At 38.8% G+C, this 15,287-nt stretch overlaps 3 protein-coding genes across 3 annotated transcripts; 2 read left to right on the forward strand and 1 right to left on the reverse strand.

Annotated features, from left to right (window-relative positions):
- Positions 1-7: 7 nt before the first annotated feature.
- On the reverse strand, positions 8-2,460 carry SYP81 (syntaxin of plants 81). Its single transcript, XM_089628412.1, has 7 exons — positions 1,993-2,460; positions 1,782-1,865; positions 1,571-1,675; positions 1,334-1,477; positions 880-1,128; positions 657-788; positions 8-412 (listed from the first exon to the last, which is right to left on the reverse strand). The coding sequence occupies exons 1-7, from the start codon at positions 2,068-2,070 to the stop codon at positions 269-271; spliced, it is 936 nt and encodes a 311-aa protein (XP_089484538.1). The 5' UTR covers positions 2,071-2,460; the 3' UTR covers positions 8-268.
- Positions 2,461-7,151: 4,691 nt separating this feature from the next.
- Positions 7,152-11,344, forward strand: LOC149384339 (Leucine-rich repeat protein kinase family protein). Its single transcript, XM_089628859.1, has 3 exons — positions 7,152-7,410; positions 7,508-9,726; positions 10,202-11,344. Exons 1-3 carry the CDS (start codon positions 7,326-7,328, stop codon positions 11,051-11,053), a joined length of 3,156 nt encoding a protein of 1,051 aa, XP_089484985.1. The 5' UTR covers positions 7,152-7,325; the 3' UTR covers positions 11,054-11,344.
- Positions 11,345-11,476: 132 nt separating this feature from the next.
- On the forward strand, positions 11,477-13,110 carry LOC149384340 (uncharacterized). Its single transcript, XM_089628860.1, has 4 exons — positions 11,477-11,786; positions 11,868-12,002; positions 12,158-12,262; positions 12,341-13,110. Exons 1-4 carry the CDS (start codon positions 11,655-11,657, stop codon positions 12,803-12,805), a joined length of 837 nt encoding a protein of 278 aa, XP_089484986.1. The 5' UTR covers positions 11,477-11,654; the 3' UTR covers positions 12,806-13,110.
- The last annotated feature ends 2,177 nt before the right edge of the window (positions 13,111-15,287 follow it).

Consider the following 15,287-nt stretch of genomic DNA (forward strand, 5'->3'; position numbering starts at 1 on the left):
TAAAAACTTATCAAAAATATTTTGTAATGATAATATAAAATATTACAAGTCAAAAGGTTTTGCAAAAAAAAACATAGCACTTTTGAGTAATTTAATTTGTAAACTTACTCGACCTTTTGTAACCAAACCATTACAATATAAAGCTGATTAGTAGGGCTTCGAAGCGTCTTCTGACAATTTCTAACCTACAGTCCTTGCTTGTCTTTATGGCATCTAATGTGATTGGTGAGTAATACGCATACAAGTGTCTCTGTTTGCACTAGACAAACTAACTGTACCAATCAAGAAACAGAACAGAAAATGTAAGCACAAATAAGAAAAGCAGAAGAAAAGTCCTGCTGCTACTATTTCGTCGTATGGCTTGGGACAACTCCTTGTTCCCGAGCTCTACGTTGTTTGTCGCTTCAACCGCCTGTAAATATTTCCAAAATATTGGATCTCAACATCGAAACAAGATAAGGAATTGCAATTGTTCAAGCGGAAATTGATAAGCAACCAGACACTAGTTTCAAAAAAATCATAGCAGAGACAGGGACAATATAACAGATTAATAAATTTTAAGAACAAATTAAGGAATTGCAATCCTTCAAGCAAAACTCGAGCTACGCATATAATAATAAGAATATTACTACACGTAAATAGTTTGAACATCTGACCTGGTCATAAAGCTGTTCTATTTGCTGGGCTTGGTGCAAAACATGTGTGGCCATGAGATGATTTAAGGCAGACATTTCGACCATCTTTGTTTCCGTTTGCTGAACCGCGTCTAAAAGACTCGTTAGCTCAACCTGCAAATCAACTTGGATTGCTCAGCTCTTGAGCAGACCTTACAAGATTGACATCACAGGACACAAACTGATCTCAATGCCGACTGATTACCTGAAGTGCCCGTGTTTCGTCGTCCAAGAGTTGTTGACGAACTCTTAGAGGCTCGGGTTGAGATTGATCTTGTTCTCCGAACTCTCCTTCGTTATCCAATTTAGAATTTTCTACGAAATCAGGTTTGGTGGTGATTGGCTTACGTTTTCTTCTTGGCGCTGACCTACTAATGACATCTCGGAAACGCGCGGCTCTCAGCTGATCAAACTTGGATGTGACACCGTGTAGTTTCTCGGTTAAACCCAAAACCTGCGTTTGATAAATTAGTATACGACAAGCAAACGAATAAACCAAAACAATTCCACTCATTTCGTCCATGAACCCGTTTTGGAGTTGATTTCAAATTCAAATTGAAAATTTGCAGCGTGAGAAAATTAATGGGGTAACCAGAAACAATTCCATTTTTTAGAACAATTTTATACAAACATAGGAAAGTTAATGAAAAATGATGTACCACTCCATGTTTGTGTGCTATAGTATCGGCGTTAGATTTAGCAGCCGAAATGTTGAGCCAACCCTTTGAACTCTCTTCTGTATTATTTATGCTGTTCTTTAGCACATTAATTTGTTCTTGGCATGCTTTGATAAAGGCACCAACCTTGCACACACAAAAGATGAAAAATGAAAATTCGTCTTCACGCGTAAAAACACAGAATAAACACATACATTATCACAAATTCACACGACTTACTTCTTGCTCGATGCTATCTCTTTCTTGTTCAGAAGTGCGATGCACATCCACGTAATCTTTTCGGTGGTTGGTGACAAATTGCTCCAAAGTCCCAATACTCTCAAGCTTTCATAAGCATTACAAAAGACAGTCAAAATCACACACACACACTAACACCAAAAAAGAAAAAAAAGAGACAGTGAAGTGAAGTGAAGTGAAGAGGCTGACATACTGTCTTGAGAGCAGCTCTGATGAAAGGCGATCTTTGCCGACCCTTGGGAATGATAAAATGAGCTAAAATGGATACCACTTTGGACTGCAAAAAAAGAAAACGAAAAAAGAAGAACCAACAATAATCTTTTAATCCGAGACATGTATGCATATACTGGTAATGGTAAACCCGATGAATCAAAGCAAAAGAGTCAACAAAAGCGACAAACCACCTCATCGTATCCCAACGAAACTGCTGTGTGTCTCACAATATCTTTGAAATCCTCAGTCCTATCCCTCACTTTGGCCATTCTATTCAAAATCCCCTTATCTTCTTCTTCTTCTATGGAGCTCAATTGATCATGTGTACAGTCAGACCGTTATTAGCATGGAAATGAGCGACATTTGCATCGATTAGGGTTTCAAGGAGGAACCTGATAAGAAACTCGGCGCGATCGATCGAAATGGACAATATTCAGTCAAAAAGGCTTCTGAAAACGGAGTTATGCCCGTGGAGGCTCGGATTTGCGATGTCACTAGGAAGAATTATTGGATCGGTGGCGAAACAACGATCCCAATCAAAGGCCCCACAGCGATCGGCGAAGATGGTGGGATCGGCGTCGTGTTCGTAATAGATGGAGTGAGAGCGAGAATTTCAGAAAAGAAATTTTTTTTAGACTCTTTGATGACCCTTTTCCTGCAACAATGTTTCCCAAAGTTTGCAATTAAATGTCTTTATTTAAACTTACTTCACTATAACCCTCGCAATTAAAAACTTGGATTTTGACCCAAAATACTTTCAAAAATACAATACGAGGATTGTTTTCTAATTTCGTGACTGATCTGTCATAAAATTTTAAAATCGTTCACAAAATACAAAAATTCGTGATCAAACCGTCACAAAATACCGATCTATCACGAAGTTATGAATAATATTATGGTATAAAATTTATATAACTATTTCTATTTCAACACCACTTTACCAAAATAACTATAAAACTGTTTTTTGTACAGATCTATTAGTAAATGAGTTATAAAATGACTATAATACCTTCAATAAAATCGGTCACAAAAATTAGAGAATTCGTAATCAATTAGTTTTCTCTCTCCAATTTTCATGACCAATCAATCACGAATTACAGAATATTCGTGACCGATTGATCTAGAATATCTCAATTTCGTGACTAATTGGTTACAGATTGAGGATTCGTGACCAATTGATCACGAAGTCTTAAATTTCGTGACCGATTTTAGTAAAGGTATTACGCTTTTTTCACAACTCATTTACTAATAAATTCATAATTATTTTCTTTATAGTTGATTTTGTTTAAGTGATTTTGAAATGGTAATATTTATGTAAATTTCTTTATCACGGTCTTTGCAAAACTATTTGGTAATAGACATGTCAAATTTTAATTTTTATTTGATTTTGGTAAAATGATATTAATCTAGTAATATTTGTGTCAAAATTCCTAAGAACTTCCTAAACTACAACCTCACATTTATTTTTATTATATATAATAGTGTCATACTTTTTTTTTTATTTATTAGAAAGCGGGCATAACTCCTATATTAATAGGCACGGAACTCTTTTTTTACAACGACCTCAATCCGAAATGACTCAAAATGAAAATCAAATGATATTAGAACCCCAAGGGGTTGGTTTAGTGGTAAGGGCGATTCTTGAGATCTTGCACATCTGCGGTTCGATTCCCCCTGGACACAACAATTTGGGTCACTGGAGTAGTCTCCCGGTCGATAATGTCAGGGTCCCGTGGATATTAGTCGGGTCTAACCCAGACACTACGGTTATAAAAAAAAAATGTATACGCTTTCCACGAACGAAAATTTATAGTAAAATTTAAAATTTGATCAACTTCGTAGCTCTTTCGCAAGAACTTCAAAAGTTAATAGTTGAATACAAATACTCAAGACGAGTAACCGCAGCAAAGGATTTAAGTTCATGTCTGCTCAAAACTCTAGCAGAAAAAACCAAAACGAGACCCCAGAAGATAGATACTCACAATTTTAGAACAAGAAGTCCACAATAAAAATGTGGGAACACGAAATAAAAAAAATAAGCGATTGCAACAATATAAAAACTAAAAACAAAATATGATATGATATAATAAACATATCCATGACATGACAATGTGGAAGAGCATGAAAATATAATGATCGACTACTCTTCAAGGCACTTGGACCTCAACGTCATGTGCACTTGGAGTAACCATACCGCTCCTCCCCCAACTAGGACTCAAGCCATGCAGGCTCCTAAGGGAGCACAAAGGCAGTCACTAGGCTCAAACGAGAGAAGAAGGTCTCAAGGTTTTAAGAAAGAGAAATAATTTTTTTTTTAAAGTAGTGTTTTAATAATTAAAAAAAGAAGAAGATAAACTTCGTATAAAATCCCGATCCGGGACGATGCCAAATCAGGCAGTCTGGCCGCCTAATTTTAACATATGTCAATTGGGGCGGGGTACTTTGTTTACTTAAATCATATTTTTAATTTATCTCATAAGTGTTTTTTTTTTTTTTTTCAAATATTCGTATTTCTAAATATTGTTCATATTGTTTTGATCTACACTATATTTTTTTTTCAAACTGTTTAGGAGATTTTTGATGAACCTCCGTTTTTTCTGGCAAATCCATCTGGAGGTACGAAACAACAATGAAAACAACATTTAAATCCTTGAAATTAATACAACTAAACATGAAATATTTAAATATAATTAATTTCTAGGTTGTTTTGAGATTTGATAAAGTATTTTATTTATTATTAAAATCTCGCTACAAAATTGAGTTAAATGAACAATGAAATTCCATATTTGGAGTCTTAGTATTCATTCAATCCATAATGGAGTGTGAGGTTGAGTTGGATTGCAGCAAATTCAACTCCATTTTGTCACGTCTCGCTCTCTTGTGAAGTGGGTTGGAGATGTTCTTAGTATCTAGCTCATTTGTGATAGAAAAAACATAATATTTTGTTGTCTCAAGTTGCTAATGTTGATGAGGTAATTGGATTGTTCTTGATGCGAAACTCTTAGAGAAGTCTTTTTCCTATCTGACACGGAGTGCTCCTCTCGAAAGAATAGTGGCTTATGAGGCATATTATTGTTACATCAATGATTAAAGGTCTAATGTTTTCATCTTGTGTATTAGACCGGACATATGACATTGAATAACAGCCAAACACATTCAAGCCTTGATTTGAAAGTACTTGCATTAATTGTTTAGAGCACTGCTATTTGACACGATGTCGACTTTTGACGATCCATACATTGTGTGACAAGTGGAACAATTTTAAGCAGTTTTTAGGGTTTATTGCTTTTGTTGGGGAGTCGTGAGTCGTGAGACTCGTGACAAAAATCTTTACTGAATTGTTTATGATATTGTAAGCGTACTAAGACATATTCAAGCTTAAGTGTAGTGCAATGAGATCATGTATGGAGAAATATCTAATGTCGTTGACTCAACCAAGGAAGCTGGGTATATAGTTGAATGTGAGGCAGTTGAAGAGCCTGTCTAGCTTAAGAACAACCTAGGTAAATTGGAAATTGTTCCGAAGTCAAATGAACTTCTCTTAATCTATGGTTATAAGAATGGTGTCATTGCTAGCTTGAAGGAACTTCAAAGCCACAAAAGATGAAAGTTTGCGTAGATGCGATGTAGCTGTCGTGGAAATTGTAGATGTCGAAAATCTAGAATCTAAACAGTCACGAAAAGATCGATTTATTATTATTTGGGGGGTCTCAAATTTGCGTTGATGATACTCTGATTCAAGGATGATGAAGAACAGATTGAGCAAGACGAACAAAATAAAAATATACTTTATTGACTGCGATCGGCAAGTTCATTGACCAGAATCTCCAAAAATGACATGATTAAGTATTATATAAGCTTCATCGATTTCTATTCAAACACTAGTCCAATGCTTTCCAGACATATTTATTAGGGCATTCACTGAATTTATTTCGACCATTTGTTCATGTTGAAGACAGACTGACTCAGGTCTTTTTTTCAATTTTTTTATGAAGCCTTCCACAATCTTGCAATTTTATCTTTTGTGTCACCCGTGAAAGATGCTTCAAACAATCTCGTGCATTTTTCTTGTGGTCGCATTAGGAAATTTCGTTATTAAATTTTCCTTTGAATGTCACATATTCAAACACTGACTACTCTTTTGTATTTTTCTGAGATAGTCACCCTTTTATTATTTTTATTTTTTCCATATTTATTTAATGATATTACTAACAAACCAACAAAATAATCGGCAAGTTTTTCTAACATCCATATATTTTGTTGTCAGCAAAATTATCCCCAAGTAATTTGCAGAAATAATTAATTGCTTGAGGTTTATTTATTTATTTTCCATATTATTCATCTCCTCTACAAAATACCTAATAAAAAACTGAAAAACTCTGTAATACAGCCTAATAATGGTACAATCCGATCACTAATTACTTTAATCGACAGAGACAGTTTTCCGAAACATAAAAATAGTAAAATTAGACGCTCTTTCCAGTTTTGATCAGCATTACTATAAAGCCAGTAATTAAAAAATGATGTCATAGTAACGAATAAAGATTCGATTAACTTAAATGAACCTTTTTATTTATTTATTAAAGTTACCTGTATTAGCCATTTTTTATATAGAAAATTGCCCAAGAAAACTTAACATCAGGTTTATTTTATTGATTTAATTCAACCGAAAAGATTTTGGTTAAAAATAAACCGAACTTAATAATTAATTTTTCTAAAATAATAAATATATGATCTGCAGACTACAGTAATTTATTTTTTTTCCAACGAAAAAGTCTTTTGACCACAAAAGCACCTCAATGTAGAAAGATCAAACAGATAATATCAGGTAAAATATAAGGTAATCAAAAGTACGCACATAAACATCAGAAGAATATGAATATGAGAAAAAAAAAACGTTGACAAAGTTGTTACTTGAAGGCATGATAAATATTAGTAAATGGAGCTATTTTCAATTCAGTTGTCACTCTCATATTTATATAATATAAAAAAAAAATTAAAATAGATTGTCACGCTCTTAGTCAATCCCCCGACCCGGTTCAACTAAACCGGTCAACATGGGCGGCTCAAGCAACAAAGTTGAGAAATGAAACTCTCATCTTATTCCTGTGAAATTTTAATTATTTCGTGAAAAATTGTATTTTGACAATGCTTTTTTTAAACTAATTATAAAAATAGTTCTAATTTTTTCTAATCTATTTTTTAAATTATCAATGATAAAATTTTCAATCATAAATGCTTGTAATTTTCCTGGAAAGAACTGAACTTTAAAAAGAAAAAAGAAAAAAGAAAAAAAGCGAGTAAAAAATAAAGATAAAAGTCGAGATAAGTTTGGTGGGCGTGCGTGTAATATTATATTTGAAGAGAGTATTGTTCAACTTTCGTATACTTTGAACATTCATAGAGGAAGCCATTCTTTATTTTTCTTGCTATTGTTTTGTCGCAGCCATTATTTCTTGAGAAATTGTTTCCTGATGAGGAAAAGAAAAAGAAGCTTGAACAACTGGTAATACAATCTTTAAACATGTCTTATGACGATGACAAACGTGGCGATTTCTTGTTCGCCATGGCTCTCTTCTCCTTTGTCATTCTTTCAATCCTAATTAAAGGTAATAACATGAATTTAATGCCAAAAGGCTTAATTTGGTTTTTTTTTTTTTTTTTTTTCACAGTTTCCAAGGTTGATATTCATGTGTATTATTTTAGGCGCTGTTTCAACCGGAGATTCTGCAGAAACAGACAAACAAGTTCTTCTCTCACTGAAAGAGTTTCTTCAGAAACATAACAAAGTGAATCAAGGAAGCTATTCACAGTGGAACAGCTCTAACACCTCGAATCCATGTCAATGGCGAGGAATCGTCTGCGACGAAACCAGCAACAGAGTGACCGGCGTTTCTCTCTCCGAAAGCTCCATAACCGGAACGATCTTCCCCAATTTCTCAGCCCTAACCGCCCTAACGCATCTCGACCTCTCGAAGAACACCCTCACCGGACCGATCCCCGGCGATCTGAGCCGGTGCCGGAATCTCAGACACCTCAATCTCTCCCACAACATCATCGTCGACGAGCTTAGACTCTCGGAGCTCGATCGGCTTGAAACCCTAGACATTTCGGTCAACAGAATCGTCGGCGATATCGAGTCGAAATTCCCGTCGATCTGTTCAAGCCTCGTCGTGGCTAATCTGTCGCAAAACAACTTCACCGGAGCGATTTCGAGGTCTTTCGACTCTTGCTTGAGGCTCAAGTATTTGGACCTGAGCTTCAACAATTTCAGCGGCGAGCTTTGGACCGGGTTTTCTAGGCTGGTCGAGTTTTCGGTCTCGGAGAACAATCTCGTCGGCGGTCTCGGCGGTCCCAACGGCTCGGTCTTCACTCGGAACTGTAGTCTTCAAGTTCTCGACCTCTCGGAGAATCACCTCTCCGGCGAAGTCCCCGGCGAGATCTCGAACTGCAAGAGCCTGACGATTTTGCATCTGTGGAGGAACAACTTCACGGGGCAAATCCCGGCGGAGATCGGATCGATCTCGGGACTCGAGGCCTTGTTTCTCGGCGACAACAGATTCTCGAGAGACATCCCCGAGTCGCTCTTGAGCCTCAAGAGCTTGGACTTCTTGGACCTGAGCAAGAACCGATTCGGCCGAGAAATACAGCCGATTTTCGGCAAGTTTAATCAAGTCAAGTTCTTGGTGTTGCACGGGAATTCGTACACGGGCGGGATCGAATCGTCGGGGATTCTGAGGCTGCCTAAAGTATTGAGGCTTGACCTGAGCTTCAACAACTTCTCGGGCCCTTTGCCAGTCGAGATCTCGGAGATGAGAAACTTAGAGATTTTGTCCCTCGCCTACAACAAGTTCAACGGTTCGATCCCCTTAGAGTTCGGGAATCTCTCGAGCCTTCAAGCTCTTGACCTGAGCTTCAACGGCCTCACGGGTCCGATCCCACCGACTCTCGGGAAGCTAAGCTCTCTTCTCTGGCTCATGCTCGCCAACAACTCGCTCTCCGGTCCCATCCCCAGAGAGATCGGAGGATGTGTCAGCCTTCTCTGGCTCAACCTCGCAAACAACAAACTCAGCGGCGCCGTCCCGGCCGAGATGACCAACATCGGGACAAACCCGACCCCGACTTTCGAGAGTAACAAGAAGAGGGCTCAGCGCGTGATAGCCGGCTCCGGCGAGTGCTTGGCCATGAAGAGGTGGATTCCGGCGGACTACCCGCCCTTCAGCTTCGTCTACACCATCCTGACCCGAAAAAGCTGCCGGAGCATCTGGGACAGGCTTCTGAGAGGCCTAGGGCTTTTTCCGATCTGCTTATCCGGGTCCACTATGAGGAACCTTCAAATTTCGGGCTACGTACAGCTGAGTGGGAACGAATTGGACGGAGAACTGCCTCGGGAGATCAGCAACATGAAAAACTTCAGCATGCTTCACCTCGGCTGCAATAACTTCTCCGGCAAGTTACCTCCCGGGATATGGGACCTGCCTCTCGTCGTGCTCAACGTGTCGGGGAACGGGTTCTCGGGAGAGATAGCGCCGCAGATCGGGAGGATCAAGTGCCTGCAGAGCCTAGACCTGTCTCGAAACAACTTCGGCGGCGCGTTCCCTTGGAGCCTGACCAACCTGACCGAGCTCAACAAGTTCAACATCTCGTACAACCCTCTCATCTCCGGCCCGGTCCCATCGACCGGCCAGATGGCGACTTTCGAACGGGACTCGTTCCTCGGCGACCCCAATCTCGTCCTCCCCGAGTTCATCGTCTCCCGGGGGAAACAAAAACAGCCCCCGAAAAAGGCGAAGAGGACGACGGTAAAACAGAAGCCCTCGGGCTTCGGGGTGTTCCTCGCCGCCAGCCTGGCGCTCGTGATGTGCACGGGGTTGTCTCTGGCGCTCATCACGGCCATGCGGGGCCCACAAGGGGCGAAGATAAAGGTGGGTATTTTGACCGTTTAAAATTATCCGCTCGATTATTTGCATTTTATCCGGTTAAAATCTACTTTGGTCAAAATTAACCGGTTAAAATTAACACAGGAAAAATAATGGCTGTGTTTGGTCTAGCTTATTAAGCATGCTTTTAGCTTTTTCTAAAAGCCCAATTGTTTTAAAGTGTTCGGTAAAAATAGTTTTTAGTAAAAGTTGAAAAGTGCTTTCGCAAAATATAGAAGAAAATTGAAAAGCTAGATTTTCGTAGCTTTTGGAAAAAATAATTTTTTCAAAAGCAGAATCTAAAAGCGTTTTTTTTTAAAAGCAAAGTTATGCAAAACACAACCAATATTGAAAATTTTCTAAAAAAAAAACACAGGTAACCGGTTAAATCTGTAACCGTTTTGAACGATTAATGATTAACCGTTAACCTTTGAAAATGGTTAGAAGTTTAACCAAGTTAATCATTTTTGTCCGTCTTTAGGCCAAAGGTTCGGAGGATGCGATGGAGTTCACGGAGGCGGAGATTCTGCGAGCCACGGGGAACTTCTCGGAGCGGAGGGTGGTTGGGAGAGGCGGGTTCGGGACGGTGTACAGCGGATTTTTACGGGACGGGAGAGAAGTGGCGGTGAAGCGGCTGAGGAGAGAAGGCACGGAGGAAGGAGAGAGAGAGTTCCGAGCCGAAATGGAGGCTCTTCGCGGCCAACACCACCCGAATCTCGTGACGCTCCACGGGTGGTGCCGCCGCGGGCCCGCCCGCGCCCTCGTCTACGACTACATGCCAGGTGGCACCCTCGAGGACCGCCTCGCGGACCCCGCCTGGCTCGGGGGCCGCCTCGAGGCCGCCGCTGACGTGGCGCGGGCCCTCGTGTTCCTCCACCACGAGTGCGACCCGCCGGTGGTCCACCGCGACGTCAAGGCCGGGAACGTCCTCTTCGACTCCGGAGGGACCGCGCGGGTCACGGATTTCGGCCTCGCGCGGCTCGTGGGGTCCGGGGACAGCCACGTCAGCACGGTGGTGGCGGGGACGGTCGGGTACGTGGCGCCCGAGTACGCGCACACGTGGCGGGCCAGCACGCGCGGCGACGTGTACAGCTTCGGCGTCGTGGCGATGGAGATCGCGAGCGGTCGGAGAGCCGTGGACTCGGCCGGGGAGTGCCTTGTGGAGCAAGTCAGGGACGGTGACGTGGACGGCGCCGCCGGCGAGATGGCCGAGCTTCTTCGAGTGGGCGTCAAGTGCACCGCCGAGAATCCTCAGCTTAGGCCCAACATGAAGGAGGTCTTGGCAATGATTGTCAACATCATTGTCTCAAAAACCCAACTCCCCAACATCTAAGAGATTTCATTCATGCAATCTACACCAATAAACATCAAGGGTGACCAAAATGCTGAGAGTTAGGATGGGTTTCTGTGCGTACAAAAATCTTCTGAGATAGGATTCTGATGTTCATTTTTTTTTTTCAACTGTTAGGCAGTACAAAGTTGCTTGCTTTCACTGATTCTTGCTGTGTACAAAAGTCTTAACCAACATAATTAAAAAAAAAAGAGTGTTGCTAGTTCAAGTTAACAGTGTTCTTTTGATAATGTTGTTGTTATAATAAAAAAAAGCATATGATTAGTTTTCCAACATTCCAGTCATCGGTGGTTCACACGGAATTTCAGCTTTAAAATTGAAAAGCACCGCAGACGTGTTTGTGGGACCAAATGGAAAGACACAAACGCCCCTGTACTTTTTTCATATTACCAAATTTAGCCTTGAAATTTACCTGCAAAAGAATGTGACTCTCTCTCTCTCTCTCTCTCTCTCTCCTGTTCCTTTTAATAAGCACCTCTTTCACCATTTTCAGCTTCAACTTCACCTACCAAAACTTTCTTGAAACTGCTATGACAAAATTATTTGTGAATTTCAAAGACTGAAGTTGAATTCAGATCAAAACATGGAAGACGACTTCTGCGTGGAAACAATTTCTGTGGAACTTGCGTTTCAAAGAGAGCGCGCGTATCGAAAAAAGCTAGAATCAGAGTTAGGACCAGATAATGAAATGTTGAAAAATCTTGTTCCTCTGCAGGTAAAAAATATTGAATAAAAACAAAAAGTTGTGTTTTACTTGGTGCTCTTCATCGTTAACCTCCAGGATTTTTTTTTTCAGGAACAATTTTCAATCCCGTGTCCTATTTCGGATCGTCCAAAACCGAGCACTCCTAGTTCTTTGTTGGCGAAGCGGAAAAAACCACCGACAAGCTCAAGCACTAGCCCTTTGTCTCACTGTGACTTGCACTGCAAGGTATGCAAGTCCTATGTTTAACTTGGTGCTATTGAATACTCTATAAGGAAAAATTATACAGAATAACAATTTGAAATCAATTGATCATTGAAATAGCCATAGTTTAAAATTTTTAGCAAATAGCCACAGTTTCAAATTTTTCGCATATCTTTTAGGAAGCATTTCCGATTCCAAGTCCTGTTTTGGAGTGTTCAAAGCGAAAGGAACCACCGACACATTCGAGCACTAATCCTTTATCTCACTCTGACTTGCACTGCAAGGTATGCAAGTCCCGTGTTTTACTTGGTGATATTGAATTATAATAAACTCCATGATTTTTATCTTCCGGTTATCTTTAGGAAAAATTTCCAATTCCAAGTCCTATTTTGGCGTGTCCAAAGCAAAAGGAACCACCGACAAGTTCGAGCGCTAGTCCCTTGTCATACTCTGACTTGCACTGCAAGGTATGCAACATCGTGTGCTCGGGCCGGTTTAACCTGGATCAGCACTTGAGGGGACACAAGCACCGCTCGAAGCTCGAAGAGCTCGAAAAATGGCAGCGCCGGTGGTGCCACGTGTGTGAGGTTCCGTGCACGAACGAGGAGACCTTGAAGCTTCACTTCGAGGGAAAGAAGCACAAACTAAAGCTTCTCGAGTCGGAGGGGTCGTCGGAGGTCACAACGCTCGCCGTTGCTGCGCCGCCGGAGAAACGGAGGTTTTACTGTGGCGTGTGTCGGCTCTGGTGCATTGACGAGCTTTGCTTCAATCAGCATCTTTGTGGGAAAAAGCACAAACTCTCGGCTTATTCATCGCGTCTCGGTTGAGTCTTACCTCATAGTCTATGACTCATAGGAATTGTATAAGGGTTTGAATTTGTTTTATATTGCTGATTAGTTCTCTGAAAGTCATTGATAAACTGATCAATTGTGGTCGGGTACGTGGCGCCGGAGGTCTTGGCAATTATTGTGAACATTATTAGTGTCCAAAAAAGAACTCCCCTAATATCTTAACTCTCATTAATGTCATTGGTATGATGAAGAACTTCCAAGTTTCAACCTCAAGTGAGAGCAAAACACTGAAATTTAGGATGGGCTACATATACCTACATTTGTTCTTTGTAAAAATCTTCTGAGAGAGAGAATTTTGACGTTCAAATTTTTTTTAATTTTTAATTTTACCGTTAGGCAGTAAAAATTGCTTGCTTTCACTGATTCTTTCTGTGTATAAAACTATAAATAAACACAATTAAAAAAAGAGTGTTTCTAGTTCAGCCACTTGGGCAGTTTAGCCTTGCTTTGTAGTTTGTACTGGAAGTCCAAAATGGTGATTAGTTTTCCAAAAACACCCCTGTACTTCTATCAAATTACCAAACATAACCCTGAAATTTACCTCCAAAAGAATGCGACGCTCTCTCCCTGTCCTTTTAAGCACCTCTCTCACATTCTCACGCACCATTTTCAGCTTCAACTTCAACCCCCAAAAAAAAGGTAAGCTTTTGCGACTATTGTATTTAGAAAAATTAGTCGAACTAAACCACCCGAAACGTTGAAATTGTAATCTAGCCAACGTTTCGTCCAAATTTTCACTCTAGCAAAAAATGATGACGTATCTTAATTATGTAAGATGTTAATTACTGTAATATCCTCTACTCGAATTTGCTTACAAAACTTCTAACCCACATTTGATCAACCAAAATTTTCGAAGTTAATACACGTGTATATATTTAGAATTTAAAAATGGGAAAATATCAAGAGTATCCCTCGTGTTTAATCAAAATGCGTATCCTCTACTCGAATTTGCTTACAAAACTTGTAACCCACATTTGATCAACCAAAATTTTCGAAGTTAATACACGTGTATATATTTAGAATTTAAAAATGGGAAAATATCAAGAGTATCCCTCGTGTTTAATCAAAATGCGTATCCTCTACTCGAATTTGCTTACAAAACTTGTAACCCACATTTGATCAACCAAAATTTTCGAAGTTAATACACGTGTATATATTTAGAATTTAAAAATGGGAAAATATCAAGAGTATCCCTCGTGTTTAGTCAAAATGCGAGATTTATCCCCTCTATTTCTAAAAATATCAGACATATCTCTTCAATTTAATATAAATGACATATTCATCCCCTAAAAAAATATTATATTACAAATATCACCCTTTTCGTTTATTTTGTACAAAAAAATAATTTGAACTCCCCAAAATACCCTTAATGAAATAATTTTTTATTTTTTATTCTACATACAAAAAAATTAAATTAAAAAATTTCTTTATAAAAAGTTAAGGATTTTTTTTTATAAAAAGAGATTTTGATTTTTTTTTAATAAAATAGTAAATAAATATTTATTCTATTAAGGGTATTTTGGGGAGTTCAAATAATTTTTTTGTAAAAAATAAACGAAAAGGGTGATATTTGTAATATAGCATTTTGTTAGGGGAGGTATATGTCATGTATATTAAACTGAAGGGATATATATGATATTTCTAGAAATAGATGAGATAAATCTCGCATTTCGATTAAACATGAGGGATATTCTTGATATTTTCCCTTTAAAAAAAATTCTATATTTGGCAAAGTTTGTTATTGAGCGTTTTCTTATTTCTTTCTATTTTTTTGTTTATCTCCGCTGCTTTGTTAATTTATGTTAATCATGGTAAATTTATATATGTGCAGGTAGAGGTCGATGGTGTTATCAATTGATATTTTTTTCTTTTCCTTTAATACGCATTTAATATGGTGTTATTCACAAGCCGATCAGAATTTTCAATACGAATTTTCAAAGTTAATACACGTGTATTTATTTAGAATTTTAAAAAAAATTATATATTTGGCAAAGTTGGTTATTGAGCGTTTATTTCTTTCTAATTTTTTGTTAATCTCCGTTGCTTTGTTAATTTCAGTTAATTTCCGTTTATCACTACTACAAATACTGTTTTCCGGTGCGGAAGACATTCGGGTGCGACTTTTCCGTTTATCACAATAAACTTCGGCTGGCTGAAACGTTGGCTAGTATTTGGTTTCTATGATTTATGTTACATAAGAGTATTTTCGATATTTTCTAACCGTTTATTTCTGTAAATGACTAGATTACAAAATTTACCAAACGTTGGCTACATCTTTAAAACCATGTTTGAAGTTGACTACGTTGCTAGATTACTTTTGTATTTATGTTTGTGGATGTAAATTGGAATATGAGTTTCTGTCTACTCATACATAGTATTGTATTTTTTTTGTGTGTGAATTTTTAATATTTTTTATTGGTACACTGTACACATGACTTTAAAGCTTTTTTAGGCCTAA

This window comes from Urtica dioica, chromosome 10 (assembly GCF_054948205.1).
Source record: "Urtica dioica subsp. dioica isolate 48M chromosome 10, U.dioica_male_clone48M_v1_H2, whole genome shotgun sequence".
Lineage (NCBI taxonomy): Eukaryota > Viridiplantae > Streptophyta > Magnoliopsida > Rosales > Urticaceae > Urtica > Urtica dioica.